Source organism: Littorina saxatilis, linkage group LG4 (assembly GCF_037325665.1).
Source record: "Littorina saxatilis isolate snail1 linkage group LG4, US_GU_Lsax_2.0, whole genome shotgun sequence".
NCBI classification, from domain to species: Eukaryota; Metazoa; Mollusca; class Gastropoda; order Littorinimorpha; family Littorinidae; genus Littorina; species Littorina saxatilis.
Genome location: NC_090248.1, coordinates 11761785 through 11782878, shown reverse-complemented (window position 1 = coordinate 11782878; position 21094 = coordinate 11761785). Strand labels below are relative to the sequence as shown.

The following is a 21094-nucleotide window of genomic DNA, read 5'->3' as shown; positions in this document are numbered from 1 at the left end:
CTGAATGCGTCGATTCGTCGAGATGCGAAACAGCATCAACACATCGTGACATGACTGCAGTTTCACAGAGTTTGCGAGTCACAAGATATGGCAAGCAGCATGAACCACCGACGACACCATTCAGAACCCCTGGACATTCTGGCAGCCACCGACTGTGGGCTTTTCCTCTTCGATATTGACTCCGATTCGGAACGAACTCAGACATGGGAAAGCGAACGCTCGGAGGAAACTCTTTCCTTGCCAGTTCGACACAGAAGTCGCCGACAGCTATCTTTTTCTATTCAAGGGGCCAGATATTCAGATAGCTTTCTAATGGATGAGGATGAAATTCCTACAAGGGATGCCGGTTTGGATTTGAGTTTTTCCACAAACACAAGTTTCCAAGAACTGAACGACCTCAGCGGAAACCGGACAAATCCTCACTCACAAGACAAGATGAAACGATCGAGCGACGAACGAAATCGGCGGAGTTTGTCCAAGAAGAAGAAAAAGACGAAACGCAAGAGGACGAGGGAGGGAGAGCAATCCATGAACAACAACTCGCTGAACTTCCGAGAGAAACTCGAGCGCTTTGAAAAAGGCGACTTCTCTGAGATTGATGATGTAGGCTAAGGACTGCTATCATTTTCGGCATGGCTGTTTTTGAATTTGAAAATGTTCTCTTTCTGCTCCTTCTGTTGCCGCTCCTTCTTCCCTCGTCGTCATCTTTTCTTCCTCTTTTTGATACAGCTGAGTTTATTCGAAATTTGGTCTTCGTCTGTTTGTAATTCTGGTAATCAATTTTTATTGTCGTCGTCGTCTTCGTCGTCCTCGTCGTCCTTCTCATCCTCCTCATCCTCCTTCTTCTTTTTCTTCTTCTTCTTCTTCTCCTTCTCTACCCACATGAGCATTCACAACAAATGGACACTTTCCTATTCGGCGTTTAACATTGTACGGGCAAAAGATAATAACAGCTAGATCATGGCAATTATTCGCGAGGAAAGAGAAAACCGAGAGATCGTCACAAAATAACTATCACGAACTGTAATATCAAGAACTCTTCATTTCAGTGTGTGAGGGGGGGGGGGCGGTGTGCAGTAATTTAGTAATCATCTCTAGTATTTTCGAAAATGTTCTGCCACGCAGAGTTCACCAGAAGAGATCGACCGCATCCTTGCATTTGTCTAGGGCAGAAAGCATCGACATTATCATATCGTCATAAAATAGTTTCACTTACAACAACTCAGCATTTAGGTGGGGAGGTCAGTAATTTTACTGAGAGCTCTGTCACATCATTCATTTTCTCTCTTGCTGTCTTCAAAAATGTTATCGAACGTAGGGTTCCCAAGAAGAGGGCGGGGGCATTCCCGAAGGCCAATCCACGCAGGCGGTGGAGGGTTTCGAGCTGAGCATCAACCCTCACAATGTGGACACGCTGCTCATCAGCGCGCGCTTCTACAACCAAAGTGACGTCATCACGCTCTGCAAAGACGCCCTGCTGCATTGTGACGTCGAGAATGCCTTATACTACATGTAGGTTTAAATGACAGAAGGTCGGGAGGGGTCGGTATAAAACAGTTGTCGATGTTATGCTATCAGAAGCATGAGCCAAAATTGAACATTATGAAAGTGATCTTTGTCGTAGTCGATGACGCTCCACCTTAGAGGTGAGACACAAATGTAACAACTGCAGAAGTAAGTCGGCGGCGATCTTTGACATCTATTAACATTTCGCATATCTCTTTATCCTCTGTAAGTGTAACACTTTTTGGTCACTACTCTAGAGGCATCACAATTTTTTTCAGGATAAACAATCAGCTGTGTTCTCTGGCAACTTTCGCTGGAAGTCTAAGAGAGAGGTCAACTTAGCCCTGCCCGTACAAGTAATTTAAATGAGAGCCACTTGCATTCACAACTTCGACTTAAGTTCTGGTCTATCATGGTATGTAATTATCCCTGTTGGCACTTGTGTGGCGTCATACACTGTATCTTTCAGGTTCGTGGCGCAGAAGCACGAGCTGGTGGATATCGCTCCGTTCCTGCAGGACTTTGTGCGCGCCAACTTCACGGCCATCGTGCGCACCCACCGCTTTCTGGGCATGGAACTGCAGCAGCTTAGGGACTTCCTCTCTGATGACGGCATCATGGTGAGATATACGTTTTTGTGTCTGTGTCAAGAGTGTTGTTTTTCACATTGGGGCCTTTGGGGGGGGATCTTGCAAGTGAGAGGACTTTTCAGCGGATGTTCATGATAACTCGGCCTTGAAAATGTAGATCGTTGCAGCACAAGTCGTGTTTGTCTTGTCTCTCTGGTGTCTTGCAGTAGGTTAAGCCGTATTTTCAATACCGAGCTAAAGCCGTTTGTTGGTAAAGAGTTGCTGGTCGCGCGTGGAGCTGTTATTGGGACTTGCGCTATAGAAAAGTGATTATTTATTATTAACTCAATTTACTACCTTGACTCCACGTCAGTTACCTTTAACGTTAAGTTGCAATGTTTTTCCGGATCACTGACCTGGGGGCAATGCAAAGAGTCCCCGTCGCGATATAACCTTCGTGGTTGAAAACGACGTTAAACACCAAATAAAGAAAGTAAAGAACTTGAAGTGTTGCACAACGACCGGCAACTATCAAACTGGCACACAGGACCCCAGACTACACAAAAAAGTACAAACAAAAAACTTGGAAAACAAAGCATTTGTGAACGTTGTGAGCCGTCTGAACAGTAAATACTCAGTCAATATAGTTGTAATTTTATACATGTACTACGTTTGTCTATTCCGCGTCCTACGGTAGCCTTAACCAGAAATACTAGCCTACACAAAGTCCCCCTCAGCAGGACATGGAATCGTTTACATTTTGACGTACCAACTGACGATCCAACCTCCCTCTCTCCCAGGTGACGAGCGAGCTGGACGTGTTCCACGCAGCACGTGCGTGGATAGACCACAGCAAGACTGAGCGCATCAAGCACGTGGGCGAGGTCATGGGCTGTGTGCGCTTCTACCACATCTCGCCTGACGACATTGTACAGTATGTGGAGCCTCACAGCCACTACTTCAAGGGCCCAGGCGGTCAGGAGGTGCTGCTCGGTATATACAGGTAGGCGGCATGATTGTGGAGCTAATTTAAGTCACAACTGAAAGATTTATGAAATAGAGTGTGAAGAGGAGTTTGCATGCTTTTTTCTGTGTTCTTTTTGCCACCACAACCACCACTCTTCTTCGTTCCATATCGTGTGAAGACTCCCTCTAAATGGTGATATGGTAGAACGGCGTTAACTTAAAGATCACGTTTTTTCGGGAGAGCTATATTATATGTTTTTCTTTTCTGCGTGCTGATTTTAACGAGGTTTCCGTCGGGCTTGCTTTTACTTCGGAAGGACAGATACCCAGGATACATATTCTTGTTTGTAAGTGTTTGGCAGCAGTAAAAGATAATGTTCATGATAACCCGGCTTTGAACAATGTCTTGTTTTAAATGCGATGTTAGTGTTTCCTTGTCACGGAGAGTGATGGGACTAAGTTGTCGTGTGACAGGTACCACGCCCTGCATGGTAGCTATGGGGACCTGACAGCCTACAGCCTGACATTGCTACCACCTCGCAAGTATGTCCCCCTTGGTATGGATCCTCCGCCCATCTTCGTCCAGTCTGTGAGTCTTACGTTTCTGCTTTTCCGCGTGTTCTTTTCAACATAAAGCTGCGTTTCCAGTTTATTTTAGTTTGATAAGAAGTAGTGCAAGTGAGAGAACTTGGCAACACTAAAAGGTAATGCTCATGCTAACCCGGCCTTGAAAATGGTGCTCGTCACTATGCAAGTCGTGCTTTCAGTTAGTTGGACAAAAAAGGTAGCCAATGTTTCAATGTAACTTTCCTCTGTCCAATCTACTTTCGTTCAAAGCATGAATTGACCTTCTTGATAGGTTAGTTGTCGGGTTGTGACGTCCCTCCAACGTTTTTGGCTATGCGGGACCGGACCTTAGTTAGCAACAACATAGTGTGTGTGTGCACACGAATATTATGCCACGTGCATTTGTTTGCTCGCTCGCGTTTGTATTTGCTGGTAACGATTTTCCTCCAAAGCGTTGTCATGGCTTCACTATGCTCTGTTTTCAGCGGATCACAAGGAGCAGCGCTCCTTCCATCGCATCTCAAAGACAACCATACCCTGGCTCATCCGCCTCGCGCGCCACTACTGCCTATCAAGACAGGCACAGTTCTCACGCCGTGACCGCCGATACCCAGCGATACCCCAACAGCTCTCAGACTGATGCCCAAGGCTCTGTAGGCACGACAGATGCCCAGCAACACCAAGGAAGCTCTCCCTCAGTTGCTGCACATAGCCGGCCCCACCCCAGCGCCAGTGCTCAGTCCACCAGGCATCCCTCTCAAAATGCCTTTGATGCACTGGATAACCAGGATTCTGTGTACGAAATATGCGTCAGCCATGAAGCCACTGACGACACCTGTGACCGTACTTCCCAAGAGGTTTCACAGGTGCGTTGGGTTGTTCTTGCTGGTCATTTTTGACTCACCTGAGTAATTGGTGAGTATTAGGATTCATATGTGTCCGTCTGTATGGACGGCCGGACGGCCGGCCGTGGACAACAAAATTTAACGTTGAGGTTATCTTGGAAGTTTTAAAAACTAGATCTCTGAAACTTTGCAGACTTTTAGGGTTTGACGATCTCACGAAGTGACCCCAGTTTGGTTGACCTTCGTCAAATTTGGGGGTCACAGCGGGGTCATGTTCGTTTTATAAAAACATAACGTTGAGGTCATCTGGGATGTTTTTGAAGCTAGAGCTTTGAACACTTCAACGGTTTGATAATGTACTATTTCAAAGCCTTCTCGATCAGAAGATTTTGTTTAATTTTGAGTCTGATGTGACATTTTTCATTGTGAATCTGCTGTGCTTCCGATATGCTTGCTTCTCTGGTGGCTGTTTTTTCATCATTTGCAAGGCTTATGAGGTCAGATTAAATATGGGAAGAAAATGTGCTCTGTATTTTCACGACTATGTTTGTTTAAACATCTGGGAATAAACAGCGGCGACTTTCCTTGATTCATTCTCGCTTTATTGTAAATGCCTTATAAATACTGCATTACCATGTCAATTGTCATTATCTTGCTTTTGTTTCTGACAGAAAAATCCAAACACCACATCAATGAAAAGCAGGGCCAGCTCTCGGGTAGATTCTGTCAACTCCTTTCCCCGAAATACCTCGCCAAACCCCCATTCAGTTCAAGTTCAACAACCTACCAGGACTGTTGATACGGCAGAGAATTTCACTCAGTGGGATGAGTTGAGCCCCGAATGTCAGTGTAGGTGCCACAACTACCAGCAACAAGATGAATGCTGTTGTTGCATCACCGAGGTCCACATGGAGACAGAGTGGACAGATCAACAGTGGGATTCGAGTGGGGAGGAGTGTTTTGAGGAGATTAAGAGGCGGACGTACGTCTATTCACCTTCCGATGACAGCGACCCTGACACGTGTGCAGGTACGTCTCCTCCTACACTGCTAACAGGACCTGATGAGTATACAGACACAGATGACATTCGTATTCCAGTGACCACTGCCTCGCAACAATCGTCAAGACGGACATCAAAGGTGAGCCAGCCCTCTTCACAGAAAAATTCTTCTCAAGTGCTAGATGCAGGGGGACGTGCTAGCCGATCAACGGATGCTTCACGCGTTGGGAAACCAGACCCTGATGAGTCATTTTATCCAGATGACAATAGTATCCTGGCGATCACTGCCTCGCAACAATCGTCAAGACGGACAGCTTCAAAGGAGAGCCAGCCCGTTTTAAAAAAAAGTTCTTCTCGGGTGGTAAATGCAGGGGGACGTGTTCACCCCTCAATGGATGCTTCACGTGAGTTATTTGATCAAGATGACATTATTCTCCCAGTGATCCCTGTCTCACGACCAGAATCACAAAGTAAAACTTCACAGGCGAGACAGCCCATACATAAATCTTTTTCTCAGGGTCCACAAACAGATGAGGCGGATGTGGCAGCAAGAGCTTTGTCTTATGGTGGAGCTTCACAACAGACGGATTCACAGATGAAGCCACAATTTTCACAGAAAAGGTTCTCTTATATGTCGGGTCCAGGTGGATCTTCTGCGGCAGTCCAGAGTGGACCAAAAAAATCGCATGAAAGTCACTCCAAGTCTGCTCGTGCAGGTAGACTTGGGGAGGAAATTCAGGAAGATTCTTGGGCAATAGGCAACCAAATGTCAACAGCTACAGTAGACAGTCAAGGACCTGGAGCTTTGATTTCGATCTGGGATAGCCCGTTTATATCAGACCAATCTCTTGGAGTTCAGAAAAGTCCTTCGAAACAAAGCATGATTGGTTCACAGGCGCCAGAATCCGGTCCATCACAAGGAAGTGCTGTGCAGAAAAAGCCTTCTGGGTCACAAGCAAGTGCACCAATATCCGCAGTGCAGAAAAGGTCTTCTCAGCCTAATACGCAGTCTTCTCAGGTGCAGTCAAGGCCTTCTCAAGCAAGCGCAATGTCTTCCCAGATGCATAAAAGGTCCTCTCAGTCAAGTGCAGTGTCTTCACAGGGGAAATTAAAGCCTTATCAAGCAACTGCAGTGTCTTCCCATATGCAGTCAAGGTCTTCTCGGGTTAGCACAGTGTCTTCAGAGATGCAGAAGAGGCCTTCTGGAGCAATTGCAGTGGCTTCTCAGGTGCAGTCAAGGTCCCCTCAAGCAACCGCAGTGTCTTGCCAGATGCAGTCAAGGCCTTCTCAAGTGGGCGCTGTGTCTTCTCAGGTTCAGTCAAAGCCTTCTCGAGCAAACACAGTGTCTTCCCAGATGCAGTCAAGGCCTTCTCAAGCTAGTGCAATGTCTTACCTGATGCAGAAGAAGAGGCCTTCTCAAGCAAGTGCTGTGTCTTCTCAGATGCAGCCAAAGCCTTCTCAAGCAATCGCAGTGTCTTCCCAAATGCAGTCAAGGCCTTCTCAACTGAGCGTAGTGTCTTCACAGATTCAGAAAAGGCCTTCTCAGGCAACTGTAGTGTCTTCCAAAATGAAGCCAAAACCTTCTCAAGTGAGCGCAATTTCTTCACAGATTCAGAAAAGGCCTTCTCAGGCAACTGTAGTGTCTTCCAAAATGAAGTCAAAACCTTCTCAAGTGAGCGCAATTTCTTCACAGATTCAGAAAAGGCCTTCTCAGGCAACTGTAGTGTCTTCCAAAATGAAGTCAAAACCTTCTCAAGTGAACGCAATTTCTTCACAGATTCAGAAAAAACCTTCTCAGGCAAGTGTAGTGTCTTCCCAAATGAGGTCAAAACCTTCTCAAGGCAGCGCAATGTCTTCCCAGATGCAGAGAACCCGGTCAAAACAAACTGCGATGCCCTCTCAGATGCAAGAAGAACCAGATAGGCAAAGAAATGCAGGGTCACGGATGCTGACCGGTCGTTCCAAACAGAGCCTGAATGGTTCCCAGCGAGAGATAGCGTCATCCAAACTTAAGGTTTTTGAATCCACGAAGCAGGCAGTGCCTTACCGTCCTTCCCATGCAAAACAACCTGAAGGAGACGCTGATCCTGGGCAGAGGAGAAATAAACATGACAAATTTAACCATGCCGATTTCCAGCACCCCCAAGGTTCAACAAGATCTATAGTGCAAGAACGTCTGCAAATGTTCGAGCCTCTACAAAGGCAAAGAATGCAACAGAGTGATTGGAAAAAGTCTGGTATTTCTTCCCAGAATGTTGGAAAGACCAACTCCCAGCAGAAAGAGGTCTCCAATCTAGGTAACCACCAACGGTCACTTTCAGATTCTGCACTGGGAATACTCAAGACTACATGTCCTCGAAGCTGCAATTGCCCATGTGACTTGAACACTTCACTCGTGGGCATCGCTAAGGAAGGACAAGGTCCAACAAGGGAGCCGGGTATGTCAGAGCAACAGCTAGACGAGTTGGAAAGACGTATACAGCTGCGTAGGGCAGAAATCAGTAGGAAGCTGGCTGCAAACCAAGGCCTCTGTAAGTCATGTCCATGTGACCCCACCGCTGGACAATTCACACGCTCCCGGACTGCGGTTAAAATGCAGTACTCGCCTTGTCGAGGAAGGTGCACACAGTCCTCCTCGCCAGAAAGACTTAAACTCGTTCGACCTTCTGAACAAAGGGACGTTCTCCAGCCAGAGATGGACGAGGCTGAGCAGAACCTCATGGAATCAAAAATGAGACGTGGTGTAGTTTTCAAGCCTGAAGACGAAAATGTCTACCACAGCTACTTCAGAAAATCCATCGAGTTTTTGCCCTCAAGACATATGCAGATTGTACCATCGGTATGTGAACAGAACTGTAACAAGTACAGACGCCCGAAACTTTGTTCGACCGATGATCATCGACAGGGAAAAAAGCCACACAAGTCCAAAGGTTGCAACTTCAACAACCCTGTTCGGCAGCGAACCTACGGAGAAGAAGAGACGTTGGATGGGGAGGGCCAGACTCATGGGGTCCAGGAAAGGTCTCGCTCGGCAGGATATCGCATGAATAAGCCTTGTTCCCACTGGGCAGTGCAGCAACACGTGGCCTCACGTTCTCCGAGGTGCAGGTCCCAGTCTCCCGCAAGGGCAGTTCGTTTCAACGCCGGAAAGAATCAGAACGCCGAGTGAGTACACCTCCTGTAGAATATTATATTATGAGAGTGATTCATGTCACCAAAATAGCACTACAGTCTTTATTTCAATTGTTTAGTCTATAACTGTTGCTGCTGTTGTGGTTTTGTCTTTTGGTTCTTCTTCTTCTTCTTCGAAATGTTTTACTACACTGTTGGCACATTTTATCTAAGCAAAGAAACTAAAAAATAAATGCAGGTTACTTGCGTTGTCGTCAAATAAACAGTAAACAAAAAACCCACATCGCATAGCACAGAAAATCTTTAAAAGGAGAAGACCTTGTGAATGAATGCAAATGCGTTAGTACGCTATCATACAGGAACAAACACAACTCCAAATGTAGGTTCCCTCCTCTGTATTATACAGTTTCGATAAACATACACACAAATACACACAATCATGAACATAAAGGTTAGGTATTCAAAAATTGGGTACTCACAGGTTTGGATGCAAAAACAACTCGAGATTACAATCTCGTGCACAATTTCACTAACAAAACCCAACACCCTTCACTTATCTAGAAAAATACACAAACAGTCCGTGAACTCACAGGCACACGATATCTACTTTACTGGTATCGAATCACGGCTCGTGTGTAGTCAGAAAACAGTTACCGTTCATATTCCGGCAGACTCAAATCACCGTCAGCTCTGCCTACTAAACACTCATTATATCTTATGTACTTAAGATCTTATAGACATATTTTAACTCTGTTCATACGCAGAATTACACAGCGTCCATGACCGTCTGAATACTAATTCCTTCCACTGGCGACCTCGGTCTACTCAGTTCCTTTCGTCCTGTAACCTCTATGGTCTAACTATACGGACAACCATAACCTTGCAATAACTTCGCGAAATCCCGTCGAATTTCAGCTATGCTGGTCTAGAGTTATTATACTTCGGCGGCTTCTCAGATCCTTCACACTTGGTCATCTGGCCACTATCTCCCTCTCAGACCGGTTAGGCAAAAAAAAAGAAAAAAGGTCTGTTTACGGTAACATAGGCCAAAAAAATAGGGTCGGTAGGTCGGGATTTTTTTGTTTTGTTTTTTTTTCTCCAAAAAAACATATTTTTACGCTATTTTGCACAAAAAAAAACAAAAGATTTTTTTTTTTTTTTTTTTCCCCCAAATGCCAAAAAAAAAGTCTAGGGTCGCGCGAAAAAAATAGGGTCGGTCGGGTTACCGTAAACAGACCTCTTTTTTTTTTTGGCCTTATACGACGCACTGTTAAGTGCTTTCCTGTCGCATCTATCCGGGCTTCCTTCCTCCCGGCCGATTACTTGGACAACCCCCCAATGTCCAAGGACAGTGGTAAAGTGTAACAATACCGTAGTTGCGATTTACAACGCCAACTATCCCCGGTCAGTGAGCTGAACTCCCAGTGCGTGCAACACACTTTGCTATGTCACGCTATATCTCTGGTTAGCGCTCTAAAAGTGTGGAGGATATCACTGTCAAACTTTGCCTGTTACAGTGTTATTCGTGATTTCCTTCATAGACATAAGAAAGAGTGGCAAAATAGACAGAGGGAGAAATAAACTCCAAGTTGTATCAGTGTCTTTACTTGGCCCTAGTCCCATGTTACGTATATGAAATCAGTGCCCCGTTATGCTTGTACATCAGTTGTTTCGTTGCTATGTGGTTTTTAGTGTATTTAATTGAGTGTACATGTGTTGTCTCAGACACCAAGACCCAAACTACAACAACCAGTACAAGGAAGACCCAGACTACAACAACCAGAACCAGGAAGACCCAGAGTACAACAACCAGTACAAGGAAGACCCAGACTACAACAACCAGTACAAGGAAGACCCAGACTACAACAACCAGTACAAGGAAGACCCCTACTATGATGAGAACCATGACTATGAGCAAGGCTCCCCAGGTTACCTCGACGGTTTCACACAGGACGCAGTCTGCATACACCCGACTACCACCGGGTAAGGGACAACACACCGCGCGCGCGCGCGCGCGCGAGAGAGAGAGAGAGAGAGAGAGAGAGAGAGAGAGAGAGAGAGAGAGAGAGAGAGAGAGAGAGAGAGAGAGAGAAAGAGAGAGAGAGAGAGAGAGAGAGAGAGAGAGAATTAGTTAGTTTGTATAGATTGTTACAAAAGAACATACCGGTCATCTCACGTTTGAACGACACATGTATCTGAGATCTCTTAGTCATTTGAGGATTTCTGAACAATGTTCAAATGAAAACGATTACTTTCACAAAACTGAAACTTTATTTTCTTATTGCCTCAGCTTATTTAATTTTACTGGCATGAAAGTTCCTTTCATTTCCTAGAGTAGAAGTATGGAATGACTTAAATAAGTACCTATACATGTAATACGTTTGAAGCAGGAAAAGTGGTGACATTTTCACGGATTCTATTTCGTAGTTTTCAAATGAGTTGCCCACAAATGAGATGTTTGTTTCTATTGCCTTGTCTCCATGCGTCGCGAACCTTTCCCTTTTAGAATGGCAGTGCGCGACCATCCTTACCAGGCGCACGAGTCACACCATCTGCACATGGAGCCCGGCGAGGCTTTCATCGTGGTGGCTGGAGGGTTGAACCCCATAATGATGGATCCCGAGCTCCCCCCTCGTATGGTACAGCTGTATGACCCCTTCAACAACACCTGGTGCCTGCTGGCCAAAATGCCAGAAGCGCGTCATCACCACGGCTGCGTCATGCTGGACGGATATCTCTACGTCATAGGTAAGGAAGTGCCCGTGTGAGCTCTTTGTGAAAGCTAAACTTCTCATATAGTGTTGTGTTATTTGTGGGGTTTTCGATTTGTTTTGTTACTTTACCTTGGTTGATTGGTTTGTCGTCTGTTATAGGCAGAAGGTGGACGAACCTTCACATAGTGAGTTTTTAAATACATTTTTGTTAGACTAATGTCTTGTTTTACTTCCTGGTTGTTCAAGCTTTGATGTTGTTTATGTTCTTGTGAAAAAATGTTTCTCATGACAGTGTCTGAAAATCGTCTTGTGATCCACGACTTCAATTAAAGTGTTCTTCAATGAAGAAAGAGAAACTTAAGTTAAATGTGAGGTTGCACCTACACCCTATCTGCAGTCCTCACCTTAAATGACTGTTCCCAGGTGGGTCCGTGGTGAGCGAGGACGACCTGTACAACATGTCCAACTCCACCAACACCTGCTACCGCTACGACTTTGGCGGCGACTTCTGGACGGAGATTGCGCCCATGCGCTGCCCTCGCATGTACCATTCCGTGGCTGTTCTGGAGGGAGTCATCTACGCCATGGGCGGCGAGCGTTCTCCGGTGGACCAGGAGATGGATCACGCCTTCCTCGACAGCTGCGAGTACTACAACGCCGACATGGACGAGTGGGGCTCCATAGCCAACATGGCGGACTGCACGATAGGCGCGGCGGTGCTGGGCTTCCGGGGCAAGCTGTGGGTGATGGGGGGCTTCCTGGAGCAGGGCGACGACAACATCGTCTTGGCCAGTGTCGAGTGCTACGACCCTCGCACTAATAGGTAAGACACAGGCTTGCCTGCTGTTGTTAAATCTTGATGTTAATTGGGCGAAGTCGACGTTGAGAAGTCTACTTCACGAAGCTCGCTGCACGAAGCTTTTGCACTGAGTTTCGGTGTCATGAAGTTTTTGAAAAGTCAACCTCGGGCTTAATTTAAAAAGGCCTTTATTCTCCCGTACAATTCTTAGCAGGATTCGATATTTCAGTGGGCACCGTAGAAATTGAAGGAGACCCTAATGCCCTGAACAGATACAGTGCCTGTGCACAGACTTTGATGCAGGTCTAGAAAAGTGATGGGATAGGTGAGTTTATAATTACCATATGTTATATACTCAGTTTCAGGAGGAATATTTCATAAAGTCGAGGGGATAGATGGGAGTGGGAAGTAAATATTCTTGAACTCTTGGAAAACGCTACTGTTCCCGCTATTCATAGCAGTTTTGACTGGATGATTGGCTGGTTAAGTGTTGGGGTGTGACTATACTGTCGATTTCCAGTGATATTTTCTGGTTACCAACACTTTTGAAAACGTCATCATTCGTTCTGGGGAGGGGTGTGTGGGGAAGTTGTTTCTTAACTTTACATCTCCTGGGGGTCATGCTGTAGCAATTCAGCATCGATCTTATTCTCTGTTTTGTTCTCGGCCGACCATATTAATTTAAAACAAAAACTATTCACGTTTTAGTTGTATCAAAGTAAAGGTTGAATGTTCCTTACAACTCAGATTCTTTTACAGTTGGTACTTTAAAGAGTGTGTGGAGGAGAATTGTGAGACTGGTTTGATATGACAAAATGTATGTATTAGGCATGAACACAGTACTTTATGCTTGCTTTGGAGATTAACTACGAGAATCAGTCTCAGCCCATTTACCCCCACGGCAGAGAAAGTTATTCCGTCAATTCCAAACTTGAAAAAATCGTAGCAAAGTAACTACTGCAAGTATTCAGAAAATATTATTGCACAAACTACGCAGGAGGCCAATGGAAATGGAAACAGATATATGTTTTAGTGGTATTATTGCAAATAGCGTGTCTTTGTTTCTTTCCGACTCCAGCTGGCAGATGAAGAAGCCGCTGCCTAGCCCTAGGTGCCACGCCAGTGTGTGCGAGGTGGCGGACACGCTGTACCTGGTGGGGGGCTCTGTGGTGGGCCAGGGGACCCAACCCGTCACCAGCCTGCCCGATGTGCTGCAGTACTGGGAGGAGAAGGACGTCTGGGTGCAGTGGGGCTTCCTCAACATACCAAGACACGATGCCGCATGCTGCAGTATAGGTAAGGCTTTTGACAACTCGTTACTTTCAATATTCGGTCCAGGGATTCACTCAAGATCCTCGGCCACTATACTTGAAATGGCTCTTTGGTGTTGGTGAAAACAGAGACATACATACTATGTCTCTGGTGAAAAGGAGTACTTGGTTGGTTGCTGGTAGGAGGGATTGCATGATGATTGAGCGTTTTGATGATTCATTGAGTGTGTAATTAAGTTGATGGATGCATGGGTATGTGAGAGAGTGTATTTATGGAGTGATAGAACGGTGGTTGGTTGATTGGTTTGACAGCATGTAAGACTTGAACCTCCAAGTATCCATTGGTTGTGTGGGAGTTCCTCAAACTCTCGTCTATACCTGTATTCCCAGCATTTTCTGAAATGAGCGGATTCTGTTGGCTTGTAGGTTCAAAACTGTACGTGCTGGGAGGGTTGTGCTCGCTAACCAAAGACGTGTTGGATGACATGGAGTGTTTTGACGTGACCACGAGCGAGAGGCTGGAAGACATAGAACCGCTCCCTAACCCCGCACTCGGCCTGACTTGTGTTGCCATCAAACCTGAAGACTTCTCCTTGTGAACAGTGGTGATGCTGTCAGCCGTTGTGCATAAAAAGGTAGACATAGATGAGAGTCCAGAGGCAACAAATCCTAGATCTGTAAGATAGGAGCGAGACGGAGTGGGCAAATGAGAGGCAAATAAGCTAGGTTTATGAATTGGGTTTGGAGACAAAACTTATAAACACAGAAATGTGGACACTGACAGACAAAAAACACACACCAACACGCTAAAGACACATACAGACATGGTTCGACGGACAGAAATAGGGACACGGATGGATTAAAAACACAAACGGACATAATTCGACGGACAGACATTGGGACACCGACGGACATAAGGACACAAACAGATACAATTCGACGGACAGAAATAAGGACACAGACAAACAAATGACACAGACACAATTCGACGGACAATATAAGGGACACGGACAAACAAAAGACACACATGGACACAATTCGACGGACAGAAATAGGGACACGGACAAACAAATGACACAATTCGACGGACAGAATTAGGGACACTGACAGACAAAAGTCACAAACGGACACAATTAGACGGACTGACAAAAGCCACAAACGAACCAAATTGCACAGACAGAAATAGCCTAGACACGGACAGACAAACGGACACAATTAGATGGACAGAAATTGGGATGCAGACTGACAAAAGACACAAACTAACACAATAAGATGGATATAAACCTGGACAAGGACAGTAAAAAAAACACAAACGCACATAATTAGACTGGCAGAAATAGGGACACGGACAGACACAAGACACAAGCGGAAACAATTAGATGGACAGAAATTGGGATGCAGACTGACAAAAGACACAAACTAACACAATAAGATGGATATAAACCTGGACAAGGACAGTAAAAAAAACACAAACGCACATAATTAGACTGGCAGAAATAGGGACACCAACGGACAAACCAACGGACAAAGGACACTTACGGACACAATAACACGGACAGAAAGTTGGACACAGACAGACAAGACACAAACGGACACAATTAGACAGACAGAAATAGGGACACGGACAGACAAAAGACACAATTAGACAGACAGAAATTTGAACACGGACAGAAAAAAGACACAAATGGACATAATTAGACAGACAGAAATAGGGACAAGGACAAACAAAAGACACAACCGGATACATTTATGGACAGAAATAGGGACACGGACAGGCAGAAGACACAAACCAACAAGCGAAAGACACAAAGGGGCACAATTTGAAGGACAGAAATGTGGACACTGACTGACAAAAGAAACATACAGACAAACGAATCATTCCCACAACCTCCCTAATACCAGAAGACAATGACGTAATCCAGTGACAAAACTACAGACTTTACGGCAAGTACATCACAGATTCAGGGTCTACCAGGATACGGACAGACAAAAGACTCCAACGGACACAATTAGACAGCCAGAAATAGGGACAGTACGGACAGACAAAAGACACAAATGGACACAGACGGACAACATTTTTGACAAGGACATATTAAAGGTACGTGCAGACACAATTTGAAGAACAGAAATGCACACTTAGACAAAACATGTGGACACTTTTCTACCAACAGAATATTGGACAAGGAGAGCCATCTATATATATATATATACGACTAGTGTCTGTCTGTCTGTCTGTTCGCGATGCACGGCCAAAGTTCTCGGTGGATCTTTTTCAAATTTGGACACCGTATTCAGCTACACCCCGGACACAACCTCATCGATGAGATATTTCAACACGTGCTCTCAGCGCGCAGCGCTGTGCGCGCTGAACCGATTTTTTGTGTGTTTTTTTGTTGTTGTTGTCGGGATCCACTACCAGTAACTCTTCCTTATCTTCTCCAGTGTTTTCAGCCGCGATTATCTCCCTTACTCCGTGTGGAGTCAATCCATATTCCCGTTACTACGTTACTATTTTTAGAATGTCACGATTGCACCCGTAAGTTGTTCTTACTGTAAAAGTAAAAAGGTCGAATCAATTTATAGCCACGCGAAAAATACACTGTCATCTATCTCTATATATTTATAGATATAGATATACATATATATATATATACGGCTTCTGTGTGTGTGTGTGTGTTTGTGTGTGTGTGTGTGGGCAACACCTGTGGATTGTAGAGTTCTGTTTGTGATGTGGTCTAGCGGCATTGGTGTGTTAGTATGTTCAGGCCTTCCTTCGAGAAGCCATAACAGTTAATCTCAATCCCGTTTGAGTGGACTTCGCCTTCAAAGGTGATTGTGGTGTTTAGGCACTCGGTTACATTTGGCGTCGTCGACAGCGATGGGACTCGACATGAAATGTTCAGGCCACAGAATCATTTTCGTGCTGTTCCCATTCCACCTGGGAGTGACCTAAGTTCATTCAAAGGGGGTCGAGTGTGACAGGGAGACTACCGTCGCCCTTCACAGCAGACTCTGCAGAGTTGTTCGCCTTAGAAGTTGTGGGCTTTCCTTGCATGTACCCGTAAGTTGTCCTTACTGTAAAAGTGAAAAGGTCGAATCAATTTATAGCCACGCGAAAAATACACTGTCATCTATCTCTATATATTTATAGATATAGATATATATACGGCTTCTGTGTCTATGTGTGTGTGTGTGTGTGGAGGCAACACCTGTGGATTGTAGAGTTCTGTTTGTGATGGGGTCTGGCGACTTTTGTCTGTCTGTATGTTCTGGCATTTGAGAAGCCATAACAGATAATATAGGGCTTAGAAATAAGCTCTAAAATTCTCAATCCCGTTTGACAGGACTTTGCCTTCAAAGGTGATTGTGGTGAACCACCCCGCTGGCTGTCTCTGTCTCGCGATTCACCCCGGCGAAGCCGGGTATTCCTCTAGTATATATATATATATGGACATACTTTTTTCTTTCTGATAGAATGGAGGACGCCGACATTAGATACACTTACCGATACACACGTTAACTGGAAAAATCGGTACACGGACCGTCACAGGACACACGAGGAACTCACCTCTGCTGACAGTACTGTGGACTAAACACAACAACAAAAACACATGCTGTTGATGCCCACAGATCAACGAAGACACTAATAGAACATTTTGAAGAATAGAGGTACTCAGAAAAGTTGATAAAATAATACCACAGTGACTGATATTTAAAGACACAACTGGTAGCAGAATGGGCAATGCTCACACTTGCGCTCACGCTAGCGCACACAACTAATAGAAAAACAGACACCTCTGACAAATGGGTTCTGTAGCAGACGCTTTAGGTGATGTCAATGCGTGTATACTAGCCTACTTTACACCACAACTAACATGGTTAAGGCAATTCTCATCCTGTTGGGAAGTTCTGGTTCATATACGGGTACCCTATAGTGGCATGAACTCGTCAGTGTCTATATTTTTCTGTACAGCGTGGGTAAAATACCATATTGTATATCCAACAGAGTTAATTGTGCTATTTGCATGTGTGTAATTTGGTGTTCTGACTACTGATGAAAGCATGTAATCTTCTATAGTGCCTGAATAAAATATGTTTACCTGTTCTGCTGTTGAAGAATTTGCTTGATATATCCATAGAACAGACTGCAGCTGCTGTTAATAATGCTGGGGGTGATTTGTAAAGGCTCTTGTAGCTGCCGTCTGGAATTATTTGCTAGTTAACCCCACCTTGAGAATGAGATGTACAAAATGACAATAGTTAATTGAATGGCTCAAATTTCATACTGAGTTGAGATTAACCAATCAATTGAGGAACAAAATATAAAGTTTCAAAAGTAAACTTTGATTTAATTAATATACTTACCAACTCACATAGATAGCAATAACTTCGTTTAGTTGCTAAGACATTGAAGCACTCTTACATGGTAACATGGGGAGATAACTCTAAAACAAAAACCACATGCCATATAAGGCATGGTCCGTAGTGGTTATCTCCCCTACCGGTGTACCGCGCATGCGCAGGACGTATACCGGTGACACTCATTCTGTCCTGAAACATATACCCCTGTATACAATTTGCGGGGCAGGCTGGGAGGGAATTCAGTATGTGAGTTGGTAAGTATATTAATTAAATCAAAGTTTACTTTTGAAACTTTATATTAAATTACATATTCTTACCCAACTCACATAGATAGCAGATTGCTAATTTAGGTGGTGGGAAAATGTACTCACAGTTAACATCTTGTGAGTATCTGGTAGCATGGGGCAAGCTAGGAAAAGATAACTCTCGCTGGAAACCACGCCCACTCAAAAATCCGGTCGGCGATTTGGCTCCGGACCCCAGGGTCAGGTTACAGCAAAGTACGTCGTTTTGAGTGGTTGGTTGTGGACGATACTGACCGGTGTAACACGAGAAAATTACTCCCACGAGATTTTTACTCCGGAGTAAACATTTCGTACGAAAAAGTTACTCCCTTTACGAAAAAAGCACTCCCCCATTGCACGAGAAAGTTACTCCCCAAGACAGGTGAGTTACGAGTAAAAATTTCGTACAAAAATGTTACTCCCCTGACGAATAAATAACGAATAAATTACTTCACCCCAACACGAGCAATTTACTGACTTCCCATGCCAGGTGTACGAAATTTTTACTCCCTTGTCCCCTGTTAGTCTTGGTGGTGGAAGGGGTGGAAGGAGGGTAGCGCGACATTCGTTTGCGCGAGATCACTTATTGGCATTATCCCTTCGCCCGCATCCCATTTTTGCGTACGAGATTTTTACTGGAAGTAAAAAAAATGGGGAGTAAAAATGTCGTGGAGGGAGTAATTTTTTCGTGCCTTGGGGAGTTCTTTTCTCGTACGAAAAGTGTACTCAGAGTAAGAATTTCGTACGAAATATTTACTCCGGAGTAAATTTTTCGTGGAGTAAAAATACATAGGGCTAGAGGTGCATCGACATTTTTTTCGCCAGGTCGCGAGAATTCTATAAAATAAATGCAAGCAAACTTTTGTTATTTTTTTCTTTTTGCGATAGGGCGAGTGAACCACCGAAATTAGTTGATGAGAACGTAGTCGGGTGTTTCATCTTTCATTAGCAACTGAAAAAATAAGGGAAAAGCTCCGTAAAGGTTCCCATTTCAACGGAGGAAACTACCTACCCCTCCCCTCTTCGACAAGTAGTTACGGAGAATGCCGAAGGCTTCCGAGCGGGAGTCACGTGACCCGAAGGTATAATTTTGGCGGCTGTCTGCTATTTTGTTCAAATAATCTGGCCTGCAGCTACCATAGCTGGCAGACCGAAAGTTCCGTCCTGTCGGGCACTTGATACATCCCGCAGGTAGAAATTTAAAAAGACATCTTCTGATGTCCAGTAGGCTGCATGCAAGATTTCGGCAAGTCTTCCAGACTTTAACACAGCCAAGGAGGAGGCCCATGCCCTGACTTCGTGAGTCCGAGCTGACCGTAGAGGAAGGACTGACTGCCCCCCCCCCCCCCCCATTTTTTTTCTTGCCACCACTTGTAAGCCTGTCTTACCAGAGTGGAAACCCATCTAGCCAAGGTAGACTTCATAACATCCTTTTCTCTCTTAGTATTAATGGAGATAAAAAGTAGTTTTTGTTTTGGTGACCTGATCGGGTTAGTGCGAGACAGGTAAGCTCTCAAGGCTCGCACAGGGCAATTAGCTACATCCGGATCTGACGGAGCCAGAATGTTGCTCAGCGGTTTGATCTGAACTATTGGAGATGGTTTATTTGGCTTCTGTTTTTTTGCTAAGAAATTAGAACAAAACCTGAGAACTACCGAACCATCTTTCTCGAACGAGATGTCTCGAGCTGAACCAGACAAAGCATGTATTTCGCTACCCCGTCTCGCGGAAGCCAGCATAGTAAGCATGACTGCTTTCCGAGTGAGATTATCAAGACTAGCTGTATGTGATCTTAAGTATTCCAAAACAAGAGGCAAATCCCAAGCCGGGACAGATTTGGTTTTAGCAAATCGAAGGGACGCTCCCTTAATCACACTGGAGATAACGCCCCCAAGTGAAATAGAATGACCTAGCTGTTTCAGCGTAACTGAAATTGCTGATCGACGAACCTTCAGTGAATCCGGAGAAAGACCCTGGTCAGCAAGCCAGGATAAGTGGTTTGCCACCTGCATTGAACGGGGAGATGTAACATTCACTTCGTTAACTTGACACCACTTGGTCCATGCCAACCAATGTGAGGTGTAGACTGAAGAAGTTGAACACCTATGCGATCCCTGGATCAAATCCAGCGTAGCGGCCGAAGCCCCCGCTGAGCGTCTCAGTGATTCCCGCACAGTTGCCAACCGTGAAGGGAAAGCCACTGTGGGTTTTCGCATATGAAAACGAGCGTTAACTGAATAAGCGGAGTCCGTGGGAGGGGGGAAAAAACAACAACTGAGAGGCGAAGCCTTCAAGGCTCACGTAAGAAATCGACAAACAGTAACACAAACTCAATCACTCCGTCACACATACACACACACAGTAAGTATAGGTGACACGGTGCAAGAGTGCGAGACACTAGATCTAGATCTGTCTGTCTGTAGCTAGCCTACTTACGGCCGGGGACACGACTGCCAGATGGACAGATCGACACTGCGCTTTCGACAGCGCTTCCTCGCGCAGACACTGGAAACACGCTGTGCAGATTAACCTGTAGGAAATCTCCTTTGGTATCTTCCTTATCTATTTTTCTGGAGCTACGAAACCGAACAATGTGAAATCGTCTTCTCCGAATCGGCGAACTGCAGCTCGGTGATAACTGTATCTATACCACAATCCTTCACGCGATCTGACCTAACCTTGACCCCTGACCTGGTCTACATACCAAACACGACACAAACCAGTCACCTGTTTTTACCCCCCCCAAAACCCCCCACCACCCGTTTTCTTTGGATACACACTTTAACTACATACGTGCTGACGAAATGTTGATCATTGCTTCAATACTTTGAAGCTGTTGCTTGAATAATAACCAGGTAAAATGAGTATTTCGGTGTTTTAGTCAAATGTTAACGTTTCTACCACAGACATACACACACACACACGCACAGACAGACAAAGTTACGATCGCCCCACACGTGTCAGCCCGGTGTGGTGCACATTTTTACATTTAGTCAAGTTTTGACTAAATGTTTTAACGTAGAGGGGGAATCGAGACGAGGGTCGTGGTGTATGTGCGTGCGTGCGTGCGTGTGTGTGT

General features: G+C 45.1%; 1 protein-coding gene across 2 annotated transcripts; it reads left to right on the top strand.

The window, feature by feature from the left end:
* LOC138963959 (uncharacterized) lies at positions 1 to 17474 on the top strand. 2 transcript variants are annotated; one of them, XM_070335818.1, is made up of 13 exons: positions 1 to 603; positions 1319 to 1512; positions 1976 to 2126; positions 2876 to 3078; positions 3516 to 3630; positions 4094 to 4474; positions 5125 to 8618; positions 10311 to 10568; positions 11092 to 11333; positions 11723 to 12122; positions 13177 to 13394; positions 13796 to 14004; positions 16844 to 17474. In XM_070335818.1, the coding sequence occupies exons 1-12, from the start codon at positions 88 to 90 to the stop codon at positions 13966 to 13968; spliced, it is 6345 nt and encodes a 2114-aa protein (XP_070191919.1). In that variant the 5' UTR covers positions 1 to 87; the 3' UTR covers positions 13969 to 14004; positions 16844 to 17474. The 2 variants fall into 2 exon arrangements, with proteins under 2 accessions (XP_070191919.1, XP_070191918.1); XM_070335817.1 differs by having other exon boundaries at positions 13796 to 17474.
* The last annotated feature ends 3620 nt before the right edge of the window (positions 17475 to 21094 follow it).